An 18,714-nucleotide genomic window follows, 5' to 3' on the forward strand; every position below is an offset into this window, starting at 1 on the left:
AGGTATTCAAATGGAAAACTTCTAAGTTCATTTACCGAATTGATAAACAGATGCAAATTTAAGTGGCTCGGAGCCTATTTTGCCTTCTAATAATGAGAAAAGTGTTCTATAATATACGAAGTTGAGCATTTTCATTGAATTCTTTCCCTCTCAATTAACTACTATAGAACGAACCAAAAAAAGTACGTAGAAGAATATAATTCCATCTTGCTCTTCTTATTTTATTCTTATTTCTTTTTTTATTTTTCTAAAAAAAGGAAAAGAAGGAAAAAGTAGAAGGGGAAAAAAAGAAAATAGCATGACTTTTTTCTATTGTGCTACTGATCATGTCCCTAAATCCCATTGATACATATCCCAATTATATGTAAAATAAATATGTGATGCCTTTTAGAAATTTCATAACTTCATCCATTTCAAATCTTCCATTCCAGTATTTAAGTCTACGCCTGATCGAGAGCCAATGTGTAATTAGGAAGATCACCTCTCAGTTGCCGTCAAGATTTCCATAACCCACACACATGATTGTAATCACGTTGCATATGGTAAAGTCACAAAATGATGATTGCATAATGATCCTCTAGGCACTTTGAATGCCTAGAGATATTCACTTTCTGCCGTTAAAGAGATATTCAAAAGTCTATAAGACTCCTATCTAATTCACAAATCTTTTAAAGAGATAATGATTGGTTTTAAATATAAATTTTTAGATAAAAATCCGAATCCACCATAACCAAGTTGTGACAGAGAATATCGTATTATTCCTTTGGGTTGCCTTTTGAATTTTTCGACGACCGAGTTTCTTAGTTTTGCAAGTATACAGTTGGGAAGTTTCATGTTGAGTTATAACATAAAAATTCAAGTATGCAAAATAGGAGTGTCCTTTTTCGTTTTGGTGTTTATAGTTTTATAATGTGAGTAGTATTTTTACAAGATATAAAATGTTTAGCTTCATAGTAGACATATGATAGTACTATCTATTATGAAAAGCTTTATTGGAAAATATATAGATTTGAATAGTTTAATTCAAAGTACAAAAATATTAAGCAATGTAATAGTGTTCAATGCAGCTCACCATGCAATTCTTGTAGCTCATGTCATTTATTTTAAATAAAAAAATAATTTAACCAAACCCGTGCCTTTGTTCAATTATTTTTAAAACGGGACAAACAAATAAAAACATATACCTAGAGAAATTTTCAGAAACCACTATGTTTTAGTGATTATTAGCTTGCTATAGCTACTTTTTACTAAATTACTTTTTATGGTTATGTTTTCAGTTGTTATAGATCGTATTCGATGTATTTTTGCTACTGTATTCATGAATAGAGTATCAAAACTCGGTGAAAAACAGGGGAGTCCAGCTAAGTACAGAATGTATTCGATTGTATTCGCGAGCTGTATTCGTAAATACAGTAACGGAATTTGCGGAAAAAAAGTCTTCAACTGTTTAAAAATGGTAAGTGAATCAATTAACGCGATAAACTCCTAATACAACTCAACAAACTCAATTATTGTAAATGCCTAATTTTCGCCTTATATATATATATATATATATATATATATAATATATATGTATGTGTGTTTGTTCTTATTTGTGTATGTATAGGTTGTAAGAGTTGAGTAATGGTTTGATAAATGGGGTAGGGTTTGGGCTAGTGTAATTTAATTAAAATTGTGCCAAAATTGGCCCAAAATTTAAGCCCAAAGGGACCAAACCCGATCCAAAAGGGGTTGCCAAGAAGAGCTTAAAACGACGTAGTTTTATCTTGAAACTACGTCGTTTTGGTTAAGTGACAAGATTCAATCTCATCCACCCATCTTGATTTAATCCAACGGTCCTAGTTTGATCTTCATCCTAGGTATTTATAGCCTAAAATCCCCAAAAATTTGCCTCATTTCCCCATTATTTCCTCTCTCTTCTTTCCCTCTCATCACTCTCTCTTCTCTCTCCCCCCCAAGCCGCTGTCGCCGCCCCACCGCCGCTGGCCGGAAATTGCCGCCGCCGGCGGACCACCTCCAAGCACCTCCAAATTTACACCATGTAATCTCCACAACTTCCACTTTCCATATTTCCAAACAAAATCCCTCAAACTCCTTGAATCTTAGATCTAGGAAACTTTCCCGTCACTTTTTTGCCCAAATTATTGAAGCTCCAACCACTACCACCCCACAATACGTACATCAATGGATAGAGCTCCTCAAGACCTAACTATTGATGCCAATTTCACCCTAAAAATTCGGCGACCAAAATCCGGTCAAATTCCGGCGACCTCCCCGAACACCCTCTTTTGGCATACCACCATTTTTTCGGCCACTTGAATTATAAAATGGTAAAAATCCTATTATTTTTCGTAGTTGATTTTTTATTTTATTTTTATTTTTTCAGATCTTATTTTTGTCTATTATTAATTATTTTAGCATTAGTTTTTGAAGTTTGAAATGCCAAATTTTCTGTTTTTGCACTTGTTGAAGTAGTAAAATAGTTTTGTGTTGATAAAAGTGAGGTAGTGAAAAATACTTAAGAGTATATGGTACTTGTTTGATTGTTTATTTACTACTTCAAGACTCTTTGAGTACAACACTCAAAAGTCAAATTGTTTGGTAAGAAAATGTAGACCTTTGGACAGTGTTTGAATAAAAGTCTGTCTTTGAATAGTGGAGAGCAGATTTTGTTTGAAATACTTGACAAGATTTGAACCAGAAAGTCTGGCATTTTGAATTTAAGAGCAGATTTTGTAGAAAAATCTGTCAAAAAGAGTGATTTTTAATTTTTTTGAAATAGCTGATTGTTTTGATATAAAAGGAGGACACTCCATCTTACTGAGGGAGCTCTACACAAAAAAAAAAGAGAAAAAAAATCAGTAGCTATAATATCCCTTAGCAACTTTTGTGAGTTGATTCTTAAGTGAAAAACTTGTTTAAGGAAAATAGAGTAGTCTTGAAAGATTTTTCTGGAGTTACATAATTGTACTGTTTTGCTAGGGTATTTCTAGTTTATTTTCTTGGGTTTGAATCTGCCGGTTGTCACTGTTTTTTGCTGTTGATGCTGCCCGTTTAATTGTTTTGCTGTTGATTTTGGAAAGAGCTGACTCTGTTGTATTTGTTCTTCTTTCTGCTGTCCAGGTAATTTTCGGACCATGTTTACTCATAAAATCGAGTTGGAATGAAAGAAAATGATGCTGGGAAATATTAGTAGCCTTATCCTTCTATTGTAATTCATTTTTATATGCTCTTGAATGTTTGATAATGTTATAACGATATGTTAGTTAATTAAATTGTGTTAAGCATCTTTAATTATTTTTATTTTTGCAAAACATTAGATATAATTCCACTGGTATTTGGTTGTCTGAAAGGAGCATATATATTAAAATTTGAACCCTTGTAGTCATGTTTGTCCCTTTGTTGTCACCAAGCTAAGTTTTTATTATTATTATTATTATTATATTTTAGAGTCCCAATAATCTTTTTTTATCTCTTAAAAATACTTATTTAGTAAGGTAGTTAAGTTGTAGATTAGAAAGACAATCTGTAAACTTATTTTTGTAAATAGTTGGCTACGGATTGCAAATAGCAAGATATGGCCAAATCTGTAACATAGCTTTAAAAGGCCATATCTGCAGATTTAAAGTCCAAAAGCATATGGGCTTTTGGATTTTGTCTTGGACATGAGCCCATTTGACTCCATCAACCCAATAGTGGGCTGCCTCATTCAATGTCAAGACAAGCCCACATCTTACTAGTTTTAAGCAATGTTAATTGATAATTTTCTCTCATTACTCTCATCTTTTAAATTAGTACTCATAACAATAATTTTCTCTCATTAGTTAAGTTGTAGATTATTATTCAAATCTTTTCTTTAATTTTTTTAAAAATAAATAAAAACGGACATAAGAAAAGCATAAAAATCAAATAAACCACAGTTTATCCAAGTTTAATTCAAGCCAAATGTAGTCAATAAAGCGACCATGCTAGAATCACGGGACTCAGGGAATGCCTTACACCTTCTCCCCGGTCAACAGAATTCCTTACCCGGACTTTGTTTTCGCAGACCAATAATAATAGAGTCAAACCTTCCTTTGAATAGGGATTCAAATAAAAGGTGACTTGGAACACCAGTAAAAATCAATTCCAAGTGGCGACTCTGTAAATAAAATAATCCATACTTCAAATTTGTCAATTTAATTGGAAAAACTCTTTAACCCACAATCCATAACATTTTACACTTATCTCTTGAAGGGGTAAAAAGGGGTATGACAATTATAAAACACAAAATTTGTATTTCCAGTTATAAAAAAAATTCTCAACTGAAAAATACCTCAAAAACAGAGCAATCTTCAGAGATTCAATCCATCCTTTCTTTTTTTAGTGGTATCTTTACTAAAATATTTTTTAGTGGTATCTTTACAAATAGATTTATATATTGAAATTATATAAATACATTGAATGCAATTAAATATATAAAAATACATTGAATACATGAACTATAACAGGTCATATGTAGTGCAAAAACATATGAATACATACTGCAGATACATTTGAATACATAAATTATATTAATTAAAAAATATATATGAATACATTCATGGAATATAGCGAGATGGTGAATACAATGAAATACATGGAATACAACGAGATACATTGAAATACAATGGAAAAAAAAAGATAATAAATACAATAAAATACATAGAATGCAACGAGATATATTGAAATACAATGAAAAAAAGGTAATAGACTCGTCAAGTTGCTCAGCCCCAAACTCCGTCGTCTTTGTTCAAGAACAACCCTAATGTCGTCTCGTCGAGAGGGCCGCGATTTTGACTCGAAATTCTCAAAATTTGACGCAAAAACGAAAGAAATTCCCCCAAAATTTCACTATAATTTCATTTGCAAATCCCTCTAATTCATATTTCAAATATACAACCCCTCAAAAAAATTCCTCAATTCACCTTTCAATGGTAGATTTCGAACCTTCATCTTTCTCTATAGGGCTTGATTTCGATATTGATTCAGAACTCCAGCCCACTGATAATGAAAATTCGCAAGGCAATGGAGATGAATCAGTGGAGAATCGTGGTTGTATTCATGGAGAAAGACTGGCGTTGAGAGAGAGAGAGGGTGGAGAAAAATCTGAAAGAATGATAGAGAAAAATAATATAAAGCGTATTTTATGGCTTAAGGGTAGGAGGTGACCATAAATAGATATCTGGCTATAAAAATTAAAAAGTGACTATGAAATATAATTTTTAAAAGGATATTTATTTAAAATAAATAAGGTATCAACCTTTGTTATAGGAGGTAAAAAATTTCAATTTTGTTCGCCGTCTTGGCAAATCTATTTTGTATGTAGGCAATATAATATTTGCCTATCTTATATTCCCACTATATATTTCATTTGATATAGATGCGTATGAGCGAACATAGAGTTTAGAAAAATATATAAATTTGTAGTATGAAACACGTGATGACATTTGCGTGGCTATACAATTTTGTTATTTAGTAAAATGAGAAATTTAAAGCTAAATATTTTTTAGTATATAAATATATACTAAAAGAAACAGTATCACATCACATGGAACATAAAAGAAACCATTCGTGAAACTAATAAATCGCTAGCATTGTGTTAAATGCATAACTTGAAATTCTAAAGAAAAAAGTGTGTTAACAGAAACAAAGAAATAACAGAACGCCAAACAGCTTTTGTTACTTTTAATTTCTCCCTTTTCATTCATAAATCATGCGTAAGGAACGGAACAAATTAAATAACGAAAACAAACAAACGGAAGCCATGAAATATACATGTATTGTAGCAATATTATTATAAACACGGCAAAAAGTGGGAGGATGAGGAAAAAGTTTAGGCCCTACAAGCAACAGTAGTGAACTTATCCATTTAAAGCCAAAACAAAGTACTTTAATATATAACCATATCTATGTGGAAATAACAAATTAAATAGGAAAAGCTTGCTCGGTGAGTCACGAAAACACTACACCCAACTTTTTGGTTAACAAAGCTTTGTCTTCTTTAACCACAATTCATGTCTTTTTTTCTCACTTCTGTCCAATTGAGTTTGAGACAACGGTTTATTGTTGTATATGACACTGCAGTCTAGCATATACTTAAGGTTGAGATTGCAAGAACATAAAATTTTGAAGTTCGACTTTATTATTTTTCTATGAATATTAGTACTTACGGTTATACTTATCTGAATTTTCTCTAAGTGGTGATTAATATCTTTAAAAATGACTTTACCTTCGTTCACTATAATATGTACACACACATTGTATACGGTGAAAATTGGGGCTACCCGATTTGATTCTTCGATGGAAAAAATGATACCACATCGGAAGACCAGGACGTCGAGCTTGGGGTCGAAGTTCCTTTCCAAGGTCGAGGCCGATACCACTTATCTTATTTAGGACTCCCCTATTATATAAAGGAGATCCTATTCATTTGTAGCACTCATTGTTCACTAATAAGAAAATATACGCACACTATTCTCTTGTTATTTCACTTACTATTCATCAGAGTTGTTTTATCATTTGCTATTCCCATTATCATACCTCGAGATTATCACAGATTGAGGTCGAGATTTAGCTTACACACTGGTTTGATCTATTTTATTCTTTAATTTATCTATTTAATTCCTTGTTTATCAATTGACATTGAATTAAATCACGTATCCTTAAGACCACAATACAAGTTTAATTATTGCTCGAATTTTAGGGTAAACATAGATGTACTTGAATCTCGTTAGTTTTTTCCTCCTTTGGACACACAATGTATTCGAAATCTACTAGTTTGAATAATTTGCGTTAAGTAGGCCATTAAAATGTGTAAAATACTTGCTACCAAGAAATTTTCATGTTCATGCTTGAATCTGATACCTTCAATTAAAGACAGAGAATTCTCAATCATTTCATCACACTCATTCATGATAGCAATTGAAACTCTAACCTAAAAGAAAAGATCCCGTTTTCATTCTAATATCTAGGGCAAGAAAAGGAAAAGGACCTGACACTTGAAACATTGAAAAAGATTATTGGAAATCAATAAAGAAATTCATTTCAATTTCTATAGAAAACAAAAGAGATTCATCCATCTCGTACATATTATATCACATATTTTACACGTTATGGGCTAAGAAAATGCGAATTTCTTGGATACAATCAAAATTTCTCGCACTTCTCAGCAATTTTTCATTTCAAAGTTGATTAGCATCAAAAGATTACAGAACCTGGATAAAACGTGTAAGATTTGTGGTTTTGAAAGTGAAGATATAGAACATATGCTATTTTGATGTCCCCGATCTCAGCTTGTATGGAAACAAAATCCTATTAATTAGCCTGATATTAAAAACATAACTGTCTTTTCAGTGTGGTGGTACAACTTGTTCTTAAATGCCAAGCACTTTCTAAATGCCAACTGATATTGTTTCTAAAGCTCTTTTTGAGTATGAAGAATATAAAGATTTATTAATTAGTTGCCTCGCTGCATGACATTCAACTGGAAATGAGTTTCTGTCTAAACTAACAAATTTTCAAGATGATGTTTTATTATTTACAGACGGATTACAGTGTAATGATAGACATGCGAGTATTGATATCGCGGCTTTGAATAGCCTTGGAAAACTGCTTCATGCCCATGGATCCTCAATTCAATATGTTGGGAAAACCATGGCTGCTGAAGCGATTGCCATAAGAAAGGCACTTGAATGTACTATTACTCTTGGATGGAAAAGTGTGAAGATTTTATCTGATGCTAAGAATGTTGTTGATATGATCCAAAAATAGGTGGCTACTTCATGAGAGATAAAAGTGTTGTGTGAAGATATTTGGAAGCTATCAACCATGTTAGATCACATCGAATTTTTTTATATTCCAAGGAAGTTAAACAAAGTAGCTCATAGTTTAGCTAAATTTTCTATTTCTTTGTTGAATGATATCTTCTGGGAGAAGTTTTTTCCAACTTAGATTGTCCAAAATATAAAGAGTACATTTGAACATTATTGTTTGTTGATGCAGTAATATGAAGTCTTTGTTTTGGAAAAAAAAAAAAAGATTAGCATCCAAGCTTCAAAAGTACTAAAGCATTGAACGGAGTAAAAAAAAAATGGTAAATAAAGAGAGTTACAAAGCAAAAGTGGCGAAAGTAATGCATGTGTATTCATACGTGTGCAATGCCAAAAAAAAAAAAGTTGTTCTATTTTGATTAATGCAATTTTCATTTTATTCCCACATAAAATTATTCCCTATTTTCTAGATTAACGAACTTGTTTTTGTTCACCAGCAAATCAAACAAAGATAAACTAATACCACCACTGCATATTATATCTATTTTAGTGCTGTATCTTTTCAACCAACTTTTCTTCACATGCCAAGTTTAGTTCGGGATAATAAACAAACATTATGAACTACTTTTATTGAAATCGCATTAGTTGATCCTAAAAAGTGTGCACTTCTTTTATTCAACAACAAAAACTACCCGTAGTAAATTTGAAACTTGTATTGCCTACTTTGGTATTATAGTTGATAACAGAGAACCATATGAATTTGTCACATATCTGGTCATGCAAATAAATCAATAAATAAATAATATGCAACTAGAACAACCGAAGGTGATTTTCCATTGATTATATATCCTCTATATGGTTCCACCAACCAAGTAACAGAACAAAAGAAAGAAAAAATGTTTAAAATTTGAAAAACGGAAATAATTAGTTCTAACTTTACATGATTACGTAAAGAATGAAATCTTATTAAATAACATAAGGTTTACCTAACTAAGATGTTGACAATAAAATAGTGGTGGGACCAACCACAATAGTGTATACTTGTCAATTATTAAATAAATACAAAAGACAAGACCATAAGACACCTCCTCGTGGGCTTCTTGCTGGGCACACTCCCCTTTCTTCTTTTTTCATAAGAATCCAATCCTGATGGTTATTTCACGTCATCATTCCTTCTCCCATCATTAATTTCCTATGGTGTTCGAACTAACTATAGTTATTACCACCCACTTTGATGTGAAAAACACTAGCTAGCTTGATCCATATATCAAGATCAGCTTGAACTTATAAATTGATCTAACAATGGTTAATGATTATGTACATGTGCATGGTATGATAATTGAGCTACCGTGCAAATCGAGCAGGAACTGATCTAGGCGTGGGCACAATCACGTCACGATCAGACTTCATTAAGTTTAGTCGATCTTGAATTATGGACTTGTCAAAACATCTGTTATCGGGATTCTCAGCGTAACATACGTAGTAACTACTTACACAAGCGTGAGGCAAAGCCATGGCAATCCTCGTCTGACATCATAAATACATGTCATGAATTAATTACGCACAAGTATAAAACAAACAATTAAGAGGGAAAAGGACTGACCAGAAGGTAACCGATGTAGGCAGAGAGGAGGGACAAGGTGGCGATGAAATTAGGGTAGACGGTGGCAGTCCAAGCGGCAACGACAATGACACAAATAGAACCGCTACAAACTCCGGTCAGAAAGCAAATGGCACTGGTCATGTCCGAATCTACTATTGTCTCCATTTCCCTCTTTTCAAACAACTCCCATGTGTCTTGTGATGCCTTCACAAAACTTTTCCCATATGTAGCAATCTGTGAAAAATATTTCCAATCAACGTTACATTTAATGCCCATCCAAAGCTCGAATAAAGGAACGAAGGTAGAGATAAATTAGTCCATTAAAATTTAATTAAACAACTTATTTCTTTATTTGAATAATTGTGAGATGGACGCCCTTAGTGACAAACTTCCCAATAATTAAGCACGAATTCGATATATTAAAGAGTCACCAACTAAATATGGTTGCAAAATGGTGCAAGTTTTATATGTTTTTTTCTGAATATTTGAAAAAATATCTTAAGGAAACTGCAGACATCTCAACTCACGCCGCATTGAAGGCGAGAGGGAATTACGACTCTAACTCTATGTATTAAATATACATTTAACAAGTCGGAAACGCCTGTATTAAGTAATAAACTGAGAATGACCCCAAAACCAATTACTAGTATAACTCTGAGTATGATGGAAAATATGTCCACATGTTACTTAGTCAAATGGACATCGATTTTTTTAGGAAAATTAAATCATAAGATAACAACGTCAACATCGAATGTAAATCCTAGAAACTCCTAGCAAATTATCATTTAGAAATCTCTAGAGCATAAAAAAAAAATTCTCCATTTTAAGGGTTGTTACTACTCTCTAAATACCAGTCAAGCCAAAAAACCAGGACATTACTAACTGAACATATAAATACGAATTCCTATAAACTCCAAGCAGAGTATATAAATTTCGTAAAAATCTGAAAATTGCACTCAAAAGTCAAAACGTTAACAAATCCAAACAATTAAAATAGCCAACTAATCTACTTTATTGTTCTTTATAAATTAGATATAATATCATAATTTCATTAAATAGAATCACAATTTTTTTTGGTTTAACGTTATATGAAAGATAATAGTATCACCATTAAGTCCTAAAAACCTCCTATTACTGTCAAAATTTGGAAACAAACTTTCATTTTAAATTAGAAAAATTTATTATACTAATAACAACAATGTTTTTTAAAATATTATTCTATTATTAGAATGAAAAGTACCTGAACATAGGCCCAGCCATTGCCACGCTTAAAGATGGAATCCATGATTTTCAATCCACAATGAGCACAACAAAACATGAACTCATCTTCACCCTCTAGCAAATTCAACCCACGAGCCACAATCCTCAGCGCTTCAATTGCAGGTACAAATAAAGAACCGAGGCTTGCACTCCCAAGATTCACGGACAATGCCCTCTGAAAACAAAACTGAGTGCTAGATTGCATCCCTCTTAGATAATACAGAGCAATCACTCTACTCACTGTCAAATTCACCACATTCCTCATTACCTCAGTAATCCAAGCCATGCTCAGAACCAATAAAATAATAATCAAAGGTGGAAAGTAGAAATTTATAGCTCCAATCACAGCCAAAATCCACATTGACATCCACAAGAATCCAACAAAAAGTGTTATGTAAGTTGGCCGGTTTAAATCACGGAATTTTGTTACAGGTTCAAGGGCTTTGATTAAAATCTTTGTACAAAACTTGATTCTTGGCGTCACCCAACATGAGTACAATCCATTGCCAATTGCAAACATAATAAACACAACTCCAACACCATCAGTTGCAGGTTTTTGGAAGCAAATCAATAGGATTCCAGCTGATAATGTGAGAATAAAGGAACCCCAGAGTATGAAATGAATCATGAATGTAGGCCACACTCTCATTGCCTTTTGCCATATAAATGCTAGTGTTATGCTAAGTAGAGCAGCTGCTTCTACTTGTGGCAAAAAATACTTTAGTAGCCTTTTTTCCTTTCTTTGTGCTTCCCCTGCTTCTAGTATACCTTGTACACCTTTGAATAGAAGAAAACCAACTAGTCCAATTGCCGCAACCATGTGTAGGAGGAAGATAAATAGTGAAAACTTGTTCGTGTAGGATCTTGAATTCAGTGTTATTACTGAAGGTTGCTGGTCGGACCAAAAAGTTCAGATTTTTATCAAATATATATTGAAATGAAAAACAGGAAAAAGGGTAAAAAAATACTAATACTCTGCTATATAAAATATCTTAATTTTATGGTCCGTTATACTTTGGTATGCCACTAACATATGTCGTGTATTTATACTTGAGCGTGATGGAGCTCTAACATGGACCCTAATCAACGTATAATGAAAGATAATTATAAGCATGGTCAAACATATGAATTAAGTTTGGACCTTTTTCCCGAAATATTTTGACAGGCACGTTAGAGCTCCGTCAAAGTCAAGGGCAATCGAGATGATTTGCTAACGGTATCAAGGGCCTCAAAGTTTAATGGACGATAAAATTAAGATTTTTTTGTATAGCAGAAAAGTAATTTGGACTTTTTCTCCAAAAAAATAAAGAAGGAAAAAGGTAACTCCAGTTGTGGCTTAGAGACGACATACTTGAGGGGTAGTGGTAGGGGTGGAGCGAGTCTGAGAAGGCGCCGGAGAAGGACGGTGCTGAGACGGAGGCTGAGGCGGAGGCGGAGACGGAGACGGAGAAGGGCGGTGCTGAAAAGGAATCGGAAAAGAACGGTGCTGATGATGAGCTGCAGGTGGCGGAGCGTGATGATAAGGAGGAGGAACTCTAGTTCCTGCATTCATTACAAGCCTAAGCGGATTTGTAGCACTCAATCTTTGCATTCTCGACATGTTAAAATTATCACTGCCTGTTGCTGGTAGGGGTGGTTGTTGGTACGGAGGTGGGGGCTGCGTCTGAAATCCCCTTTGTTGACTACCCACTTCACCTTTCTCCACATCTCTCTCTTCTTCTTCTCGTATTTTAGTCTCCTTTTCTCCATTTTCTTCTTCAACTACCTACAATAAAAAGGAAAACAGAAAAAGATTTTAGATTCACTTTTAACCACCAAAGAAAATGGATATTTTGCAGGAAAAAATTATATAGGAGCTGGGCTTACAGGTTCTACTGCACCCATGAACGGCGGCGGAGTACGGAAGCGCGTGAAGGAGGTTGAGGAGGAGGGAAGAAAGTTTGTGGTGGTGATGTTATGGTGAGAGGAACGTTAGATTTTGTTGCTATGTTGGATTGTGGGGGCTGATGTTGCTATTGGTTGGTATCGAAATATTGCTATCGCCAACTTAGCTTTTTACATATCTTACCTCAGTCTCGCAAACTTGTTAAAGACCGAATTTGGGTAAAACATTCCAAACGTGCATCTTACGGCGCGTGATTACACAGTCCCTAGCTGCGGTTGTTTCTCGCACGTGTTCAATTTGGTTGAAAATTTTGCAGCAGTTTCGAGTTAAGAGCGCACATGGCGAACAAGAGACGAAGATAAAGTGAAGGCTGCTAAGATATAGTACTATTTTTTTAAGACTGAAAGCTAATATCCTTTTTTCTTAAAAAAGTTTTTGGAATATTTTCATGTTAATGTGTTTGGTATGAGGAATGAATTAATATTAGAGTAATTTCTGAAATTAATTTATATTACAAATTAATAATATATAACAAATCAGAAAGCATTTTTATGAAACTTTTTAGCATTAAAGATTAATTAATGCATTAGCGTTAGTTGCATATGAAGTTACAAGTTAAGATTATTGTACAAAAGTGACTTCCATCAATAAGTGAAAAAGTTATTTTTCCCTCCAAAAATATTTTCATTCTTATAAAATAAAAGCAATGCAGTAAAATATAAATAAGAAGAGATAGAAAGAAGGAAGAATTCTTTTCTTTTTCACTTTTGTGTATCTTTCAATTGCAATTACATAACCTTTTATAGGCATAAAAAATAAAGATGATGGACATAAAGTAGGAGATTTAATCTTTAAGTTATTCACAACATAGGCATCCAATGTACAAACTATGTTATTCACAATATGGGCATCCAATGTACAAACTATTTATAACACTCCCCCTTGGATGTCCATGTAAGATAATGTGCATCATTAAGAACTTACAAAAAAAATATTGGGATGTACATAGTTATTTATAATATGCATTGCTTGTTGCCTCATTAAAAACTTTACCAGAGACAAAACATTGGTTAAGGAAAAGAGTGCAGCGTGTAGTTACTCCCCCTGATGAAAAATCACTTAATGTCTCGAAGACGACGCATTCCAATCTTATATATCAGCTTTTCAAACATTGAGGTTGGTAATGCTTTAGTCAACAGATCAACCAAATTATTACTTGAACGAACTTGTTGTACATCTATTTCACCATTCTTCTGAAGATCATGAGTGAAAAAGAATTTCGGTGAAATGTGTTTTGTTCTATCTCCTTTGATATATCCTCCTTTCAATTGAGCTATGCATGCAGCATTGTCTTCATACAATATTGTTGGAATATTCTCTTTCGAAGAAAGACCACATGTTTGCTGAATGTGTTGAGTTATAGATCTTAACCAAACGCATTCTCGACTTGCTTCGTGAATGGCTATTATCTCTGCATGATTTGAAGAAGTAGCAACCATAGTTTGTTTTGTCGAACGCCATGATATGGTTGTACCTCCACTTGTAAATAAATAGCCTGTCTGAGATCGACCTTTGTGTGGATCAGACAAATATCCTGCATCTGCATAACCAATCAATGATGGCTTGGATTCATTTGAATAAAATAAACCCATATCAATGGTCCCTTGGAGGTATCTGAATATATGTTTAATACCATTCCAGTGTCTTTGTGTTTTTATTCAGATTATAGATAAATATCACAGAGAATTTACTAAGTCATCACTCTCAAGTGTATAATTAATAATAAAATCTGCGGAAATTCAACTAAAATACCACAACATAGCCCAATAGAATCCGGTGTCACGAATATGAGCCTCTAATACAGAATATTCACCTATTACAAGTTTGTCTAGGAAAAATGCGGAATAAAAGATAGAGATAGAGGGGAGAGATCAAGGCTGTGAACGCCATGCAACTACCTCAATACTCCCGGATACTGCTGCTCAGCTAAACAAATCCTCACTCAGCCTGTGGTGTACCTGGATCTGCACGCAAGGTGCAGGGAGTAATGTGAGTACTCTGACCCAGTGAGTAATAAACATAAATAAAGGCTGAGAATAAGAAATCGTGGAAAAATACAAAGTAAACTATAACTGGCAGTTTAGAACAACAATAGTGAAGCAACAAGTCAATTAAATCAGAGTACCAAATCCTGAGACGAGTATAACAGATAAAAAAAATGCATGAGTGTAATGCAATGCATATGATGGTACTCTTTAGTACCCACTGCGGCGTGCAGCCCGAGCCATCCATTTTATTTATCGTCGACGGTGCTCACTAGGGTGTGTACAGACTCCGGAGGGGCTCTTACAGCCCAAGCGCAATATCAAGCCATCTTGTGGCATCAAATCTAGGCCCTCGGCCTCATATCAATATCAGTATAATCAACCAGGCTCTCGGCCTCAATATCAATATAACACTGCTGTGGCGCGCAGCCCGATCCATGCTCAGTCCAGAAATCATCATAAGCCCCTTGGACATTTGTAAAACAGTAGTTCTCAGCCCGAAATATCATTTAGAAATATCATTTAAGTTTTTAAATCTTAGAAAGATGGTTGAGTTTGCAAAACAGTATTTAAAACCTTGGACTGAGATCAAATGATATGCATGTATGCGAAAACAGTGATGTCAATCCCTGAAGGATTTAAATAATTGGCAAGAAGCCCAAATGTAACAATTAAATCCAAGTAAGGATGATTCTCAATTTAGTTCAAGTAGAAAATACGGTAAAAACATCTCTCGGGACGGACCAAGTCGCAATCCCCAACGGTGCTCTACCCCACGCCCGTTATCCGGCGTGTAAGTTACCTCAATATAGCATTACGATGTGAAATTCCGGGGTTTCAAACCCTCAAGACATCATTTACATCAATTACTCACCTCAAACTGGCCAAAACTCTAGCTCGCTATGCCCTTGCCTCTCAAATTGGCCTTCACGCGCGTCGAATCTATCCAAAATCAGAACGAATATGTCACAATATGCTAAGGGAACATAGCCCAAGCGAAACATTCGAAAAATATCAAAAATCTCGAAATTAGCAAAACCTGAGCCCCAGGCCCACGTCTCGGAATCGGGTAAAATTTACATTTTTAGAATCCTCATACCCTCACGAGTCTAACCATACCAAAATTATCCAATTCCGATACCATTTGGTCCTTCAAATCATCATTTTATATTTTTGAAAGGTTCCACAATTTTCTTCCCAAATTCCATCTTAAATCACGAATTAAATGATGAATTCAGTGATAGATTCATGTACTCTAACCAAATCTGAGTTAGAATCACTTGCCCTAACCAATTTATTGAAAAACCTTCGAAAAATCGCCAAAATTCGAGCTCTCTAGGTCAAAATATCAAATAAAACCCAAAACCTCGTATTTATAGGGTACCCCTCGGATTCCGACACCGCTGACCGCACAGAAATGACCGCGGTCCGCGCAAAATCAGCGGGGTCCGTGCAAAAACGACCGCGGCCGCGCAGGTCTTGCTCTGCAGGGACATGCTTTAGTATTTTGGTCATGACTTTCGCTACAGATGCCCAAATTGCGATATCTTTACCTTTCTGGAAACTCGACACAAAGGGCTACAACTTTCGTTTTTGAATCACCTCAAAATTCCTTTTGGATCAAAAGATATGAGCTTCCGAAGTAGAACCAGCAACTTGCAGTCTTCAGTGACCGCGGCCGCGGCCACTTTGACGCGGTCAGCGCTAGGCCAGCACGCCCATCGCGGAAAGGAGTGTGGTCCGCGCCACAACTGCTGCCCCCTCCATTTTCTAAGTTCCGGGGTATCCGTACTCGCTCAAAACTCACTCGAAACAAGCCCGAGGCCCCTGGGACCTCAACCAAAAGTACCAACGCATCCTAAACATTATTCAACCTCGTTCCAACCATCAAAACACCTCGACTAACACCAAAAATCATCAAATCACATCGAATTCAAGCCTATGAATCTCAAGAACTTCCAAATTCCACTTTTGATCAAAACCCAACCAAATCACGTCCGAATGACCTCAAATTTTGCAGACAAGTCCAAAGTGACATAACGAAGTTACAGAAACTCTCGAAATTCCATTCCGACCCTTGGATCAAAATCTCACCTATCAACCGAAATTCGCCAAAATACTAACTTTCGCCAATTCAAGCCTAATTCTACACCGTACCTCCAAAACCACTTCCGATCACTCTCCTAAGTCACAAATCACCTCCCGAAGCTAACCGAACCATCGGAACTCACATCCGAACCCTCTAACACATAAGTCAACATCTGGTTGACTTTTCCAACTTAAGCATTCTTAAGAGAGACTAAGTGTCCTATTTCTTATTAAAACCACTTCAAATCAACTCGATTACACAAGATATGGATAATGAAGCATAAGGAAGCTGAAAATGGGGAAAATGGAGCGGTAACTCATGAGACGACTGGCCGGGTCGTCACATCCTCCCCAACTTAAACAAACGTTCGTCCTCGAACGAGTCAAGAGACATACCTGAAGCCTCAAATAGATGAGGGTATCTGCTCCGTATCTCCCGCTCGGTCTCCCAGGTAGCCTCCTCCACGGGCCGACCTCTCCACTGCACCTTCACTGAAGCTATATCCTTTGACCTCAACTTCTGAACCTGGCGACCCAAAATAGCTACTGGCTCCACATCAAAGGTCAAATCATCATCCAACTGAACCGTGTTGTTGTCCAAAACATGAGACGGATCCCCAATATACTTCCGGAGCATAGAAACATGAAATACCGGATGCACACTCGACAGGCTAGGTGGTAAAGCAAGCTCATAAGCCACCTCTCCAATCCTCCGAAGCACCTCAAAAGGCCCAATGAACCGAGGACTCAACTTGCCTTTCTTCCCAAATCTCATAACACCCTTCATGGGCGAAACCTTCAGCAAGACCTTCTCACCGACCATGTAGGACACATCTCGAACCTTCCGGTCCGCATAACTCTTCTGATGTGACTGCGCTGTACGAAGCCTCTCCTGAATCACCTTCACCTTCTCTAAGGCATCCTGAACCAAATTTGTCCCCAATAGTCTAGCCTCGTCGGGCTCGAACCAACCAACCGGAGATCTACACCGCCTCCCGTACAAAGCCTCATATGGAGCCATCTGAATACTCGACTGGTAGCTGTTGTTGTAAGTAAACTCTGCAAGTGGTAGAAACTTATCGCATGAACCTCCAAAGTCAATAACATAAGCATGCAACATTTCCTCCAATATTTGAATAGTACGCTCGGACTGCCCGTCCGTCTGAGAATGAAACATTGTGCTCAACTCCACTTGAGTACCCAACTCTCTCTACACGGCTCTCCAAAACTGCGAAGTAAACTGAGTACCTCTATCTAAGATGATGGAAACAGGAACGCCATGCAACCGAACAATCTCCCGGATATAAATCCCTGCCAACCTCTCTGAAGAATAGGTAGTACACACAGGAATGAAGTGCGCAGACTTGGTCAGCCGATCCACAATCACCCAAATAGCATCGAAATTCTTCAAAGCCCGAGGAAGTCCAACCACAAAGTCCATAGTGATTCTCTCCCACTTCCACTCGGGAATAACCATCTGCTGAAACAAGCCACCCGGTCTCTGATGCTCATACTTCACCTGCTAACAGTTGAGACACCGAGCTACAAATCCCACAATATCTTTCTTCATTCTTCTCCACCAGTAGTGTTGCCTCAAATCCTGATACATCTTCGCGGCACCCGGATGAATGGAATACCGCGAGCTATGGGCCTCCTCCAGAATCAGCTCTCTAAGCCCATCTGCATTGGGCACAGAAATCCGGCCCTGCATCCTCAACACACCATCATTACCGACGGTCACATCTCTGGCATCATCATGCTGGACTTTGTCCCTAAGGACAAGCAAATGCGGATCATCATACTGGCGCTCTCTGATGCGATCATATAAAGAAGACCGAGAAACCACACAAGCCAACACCCGACTGGGCTCAGAAATGTCCAGTCGCACAAACCGATTAGCCAAGGTTTGAACATCAACTGCAAAAGGCCTCTCCCCAACTGGAATGTACGCCAAACTCCCCATACTGACTGCCTTTCGGCTCAAGGCATCTGCCACTACATTGGCCTTTCCCGGATGATACAAAATAGTGATGTCATAATCTT

General features: G+C 36.1%; 1 protein-coding gene and 1 long non-coding RNA gene across 2 annotated transcripts; one reads left to right on the top strand and one right to left on the bottom strand.

Annotated features, from left to right (window-relative positions):
• Window positions 1-1,891: 1,891 nt before the first annotated feature.
• LOC138877028 (uncharacterized) lies at window positions 1,892-3,381 on the top strand. The gene is made up of 2 exons (XR_011402339.1): window positions 1,892-2,330; window positions 3,124-3,381. It is a non-coding gene; the product is annotated as an uncharacterized lncRNA (long non-coding RNA).
• A 5,220-nt stretch (window positions 3,382-8,601) lies between these two features.
• On the bottom strand, window positions 8,602-12,678 carry LOC104244613 (uncharacterized). The gene is made up of 5 exons (XM_009800071.2): window positions 12,520-12,678; window positions 12,005-12,418; window positions 10,634-11,545; window positions 9,394-9,627; window positions 8,602-9,317 (listed from the first exon to the last, which is right to left on the bottom strand). The coding sequence occupies exons 1-5, from the start codon at window positions 12,535-12,537 to the stop codon at window positions 9,135-9,137; spliced, it is 1,761 nt and encodes a 586-aa protein (XP_009798373.1). The 5' UTR covers window positions 12,538-12,678; the 3' UTR covers window positions 8,602-9,134.
• Window positions 12,679-18,714: the final 6,036 nt, after the last annotated feature.

This window comes from Nicotiana sylvestris, chromosome 9 (assembly GCF_000393655.2).
Source record: "Nicotiana sylvestris chromosome 9, ASM39365v2, whole genome shotgun sequence".
Taxonomy (NCBI): domain Eukaryota; kingdom Viridiplantae; phylum Streptophyta; class Magnoliopsida; order Solanales; family Solanaceae; genus Nicotiana; species Nicotiana sylvestris.

Bases quoted from the DNA above. Each gene is read 5' to 3' on its own strand.
- LOC104244613 (XM_009800071.2), bottom strand. The intron at 11,546-12,004 runs GTATGTCGTCTC...TGGTCCGACCAG, and splicing joins CCCCTACCACTACCCCTCAA to CAACCTTCAGTAATAACACT. The intron at 9,318-9,393 runs GTCAGTCCTTTT...TTATGATGTCAG, and splicing joins CCTACATCGGTTACCTTCTG to ACGAGGATTGCCATGGCTTT.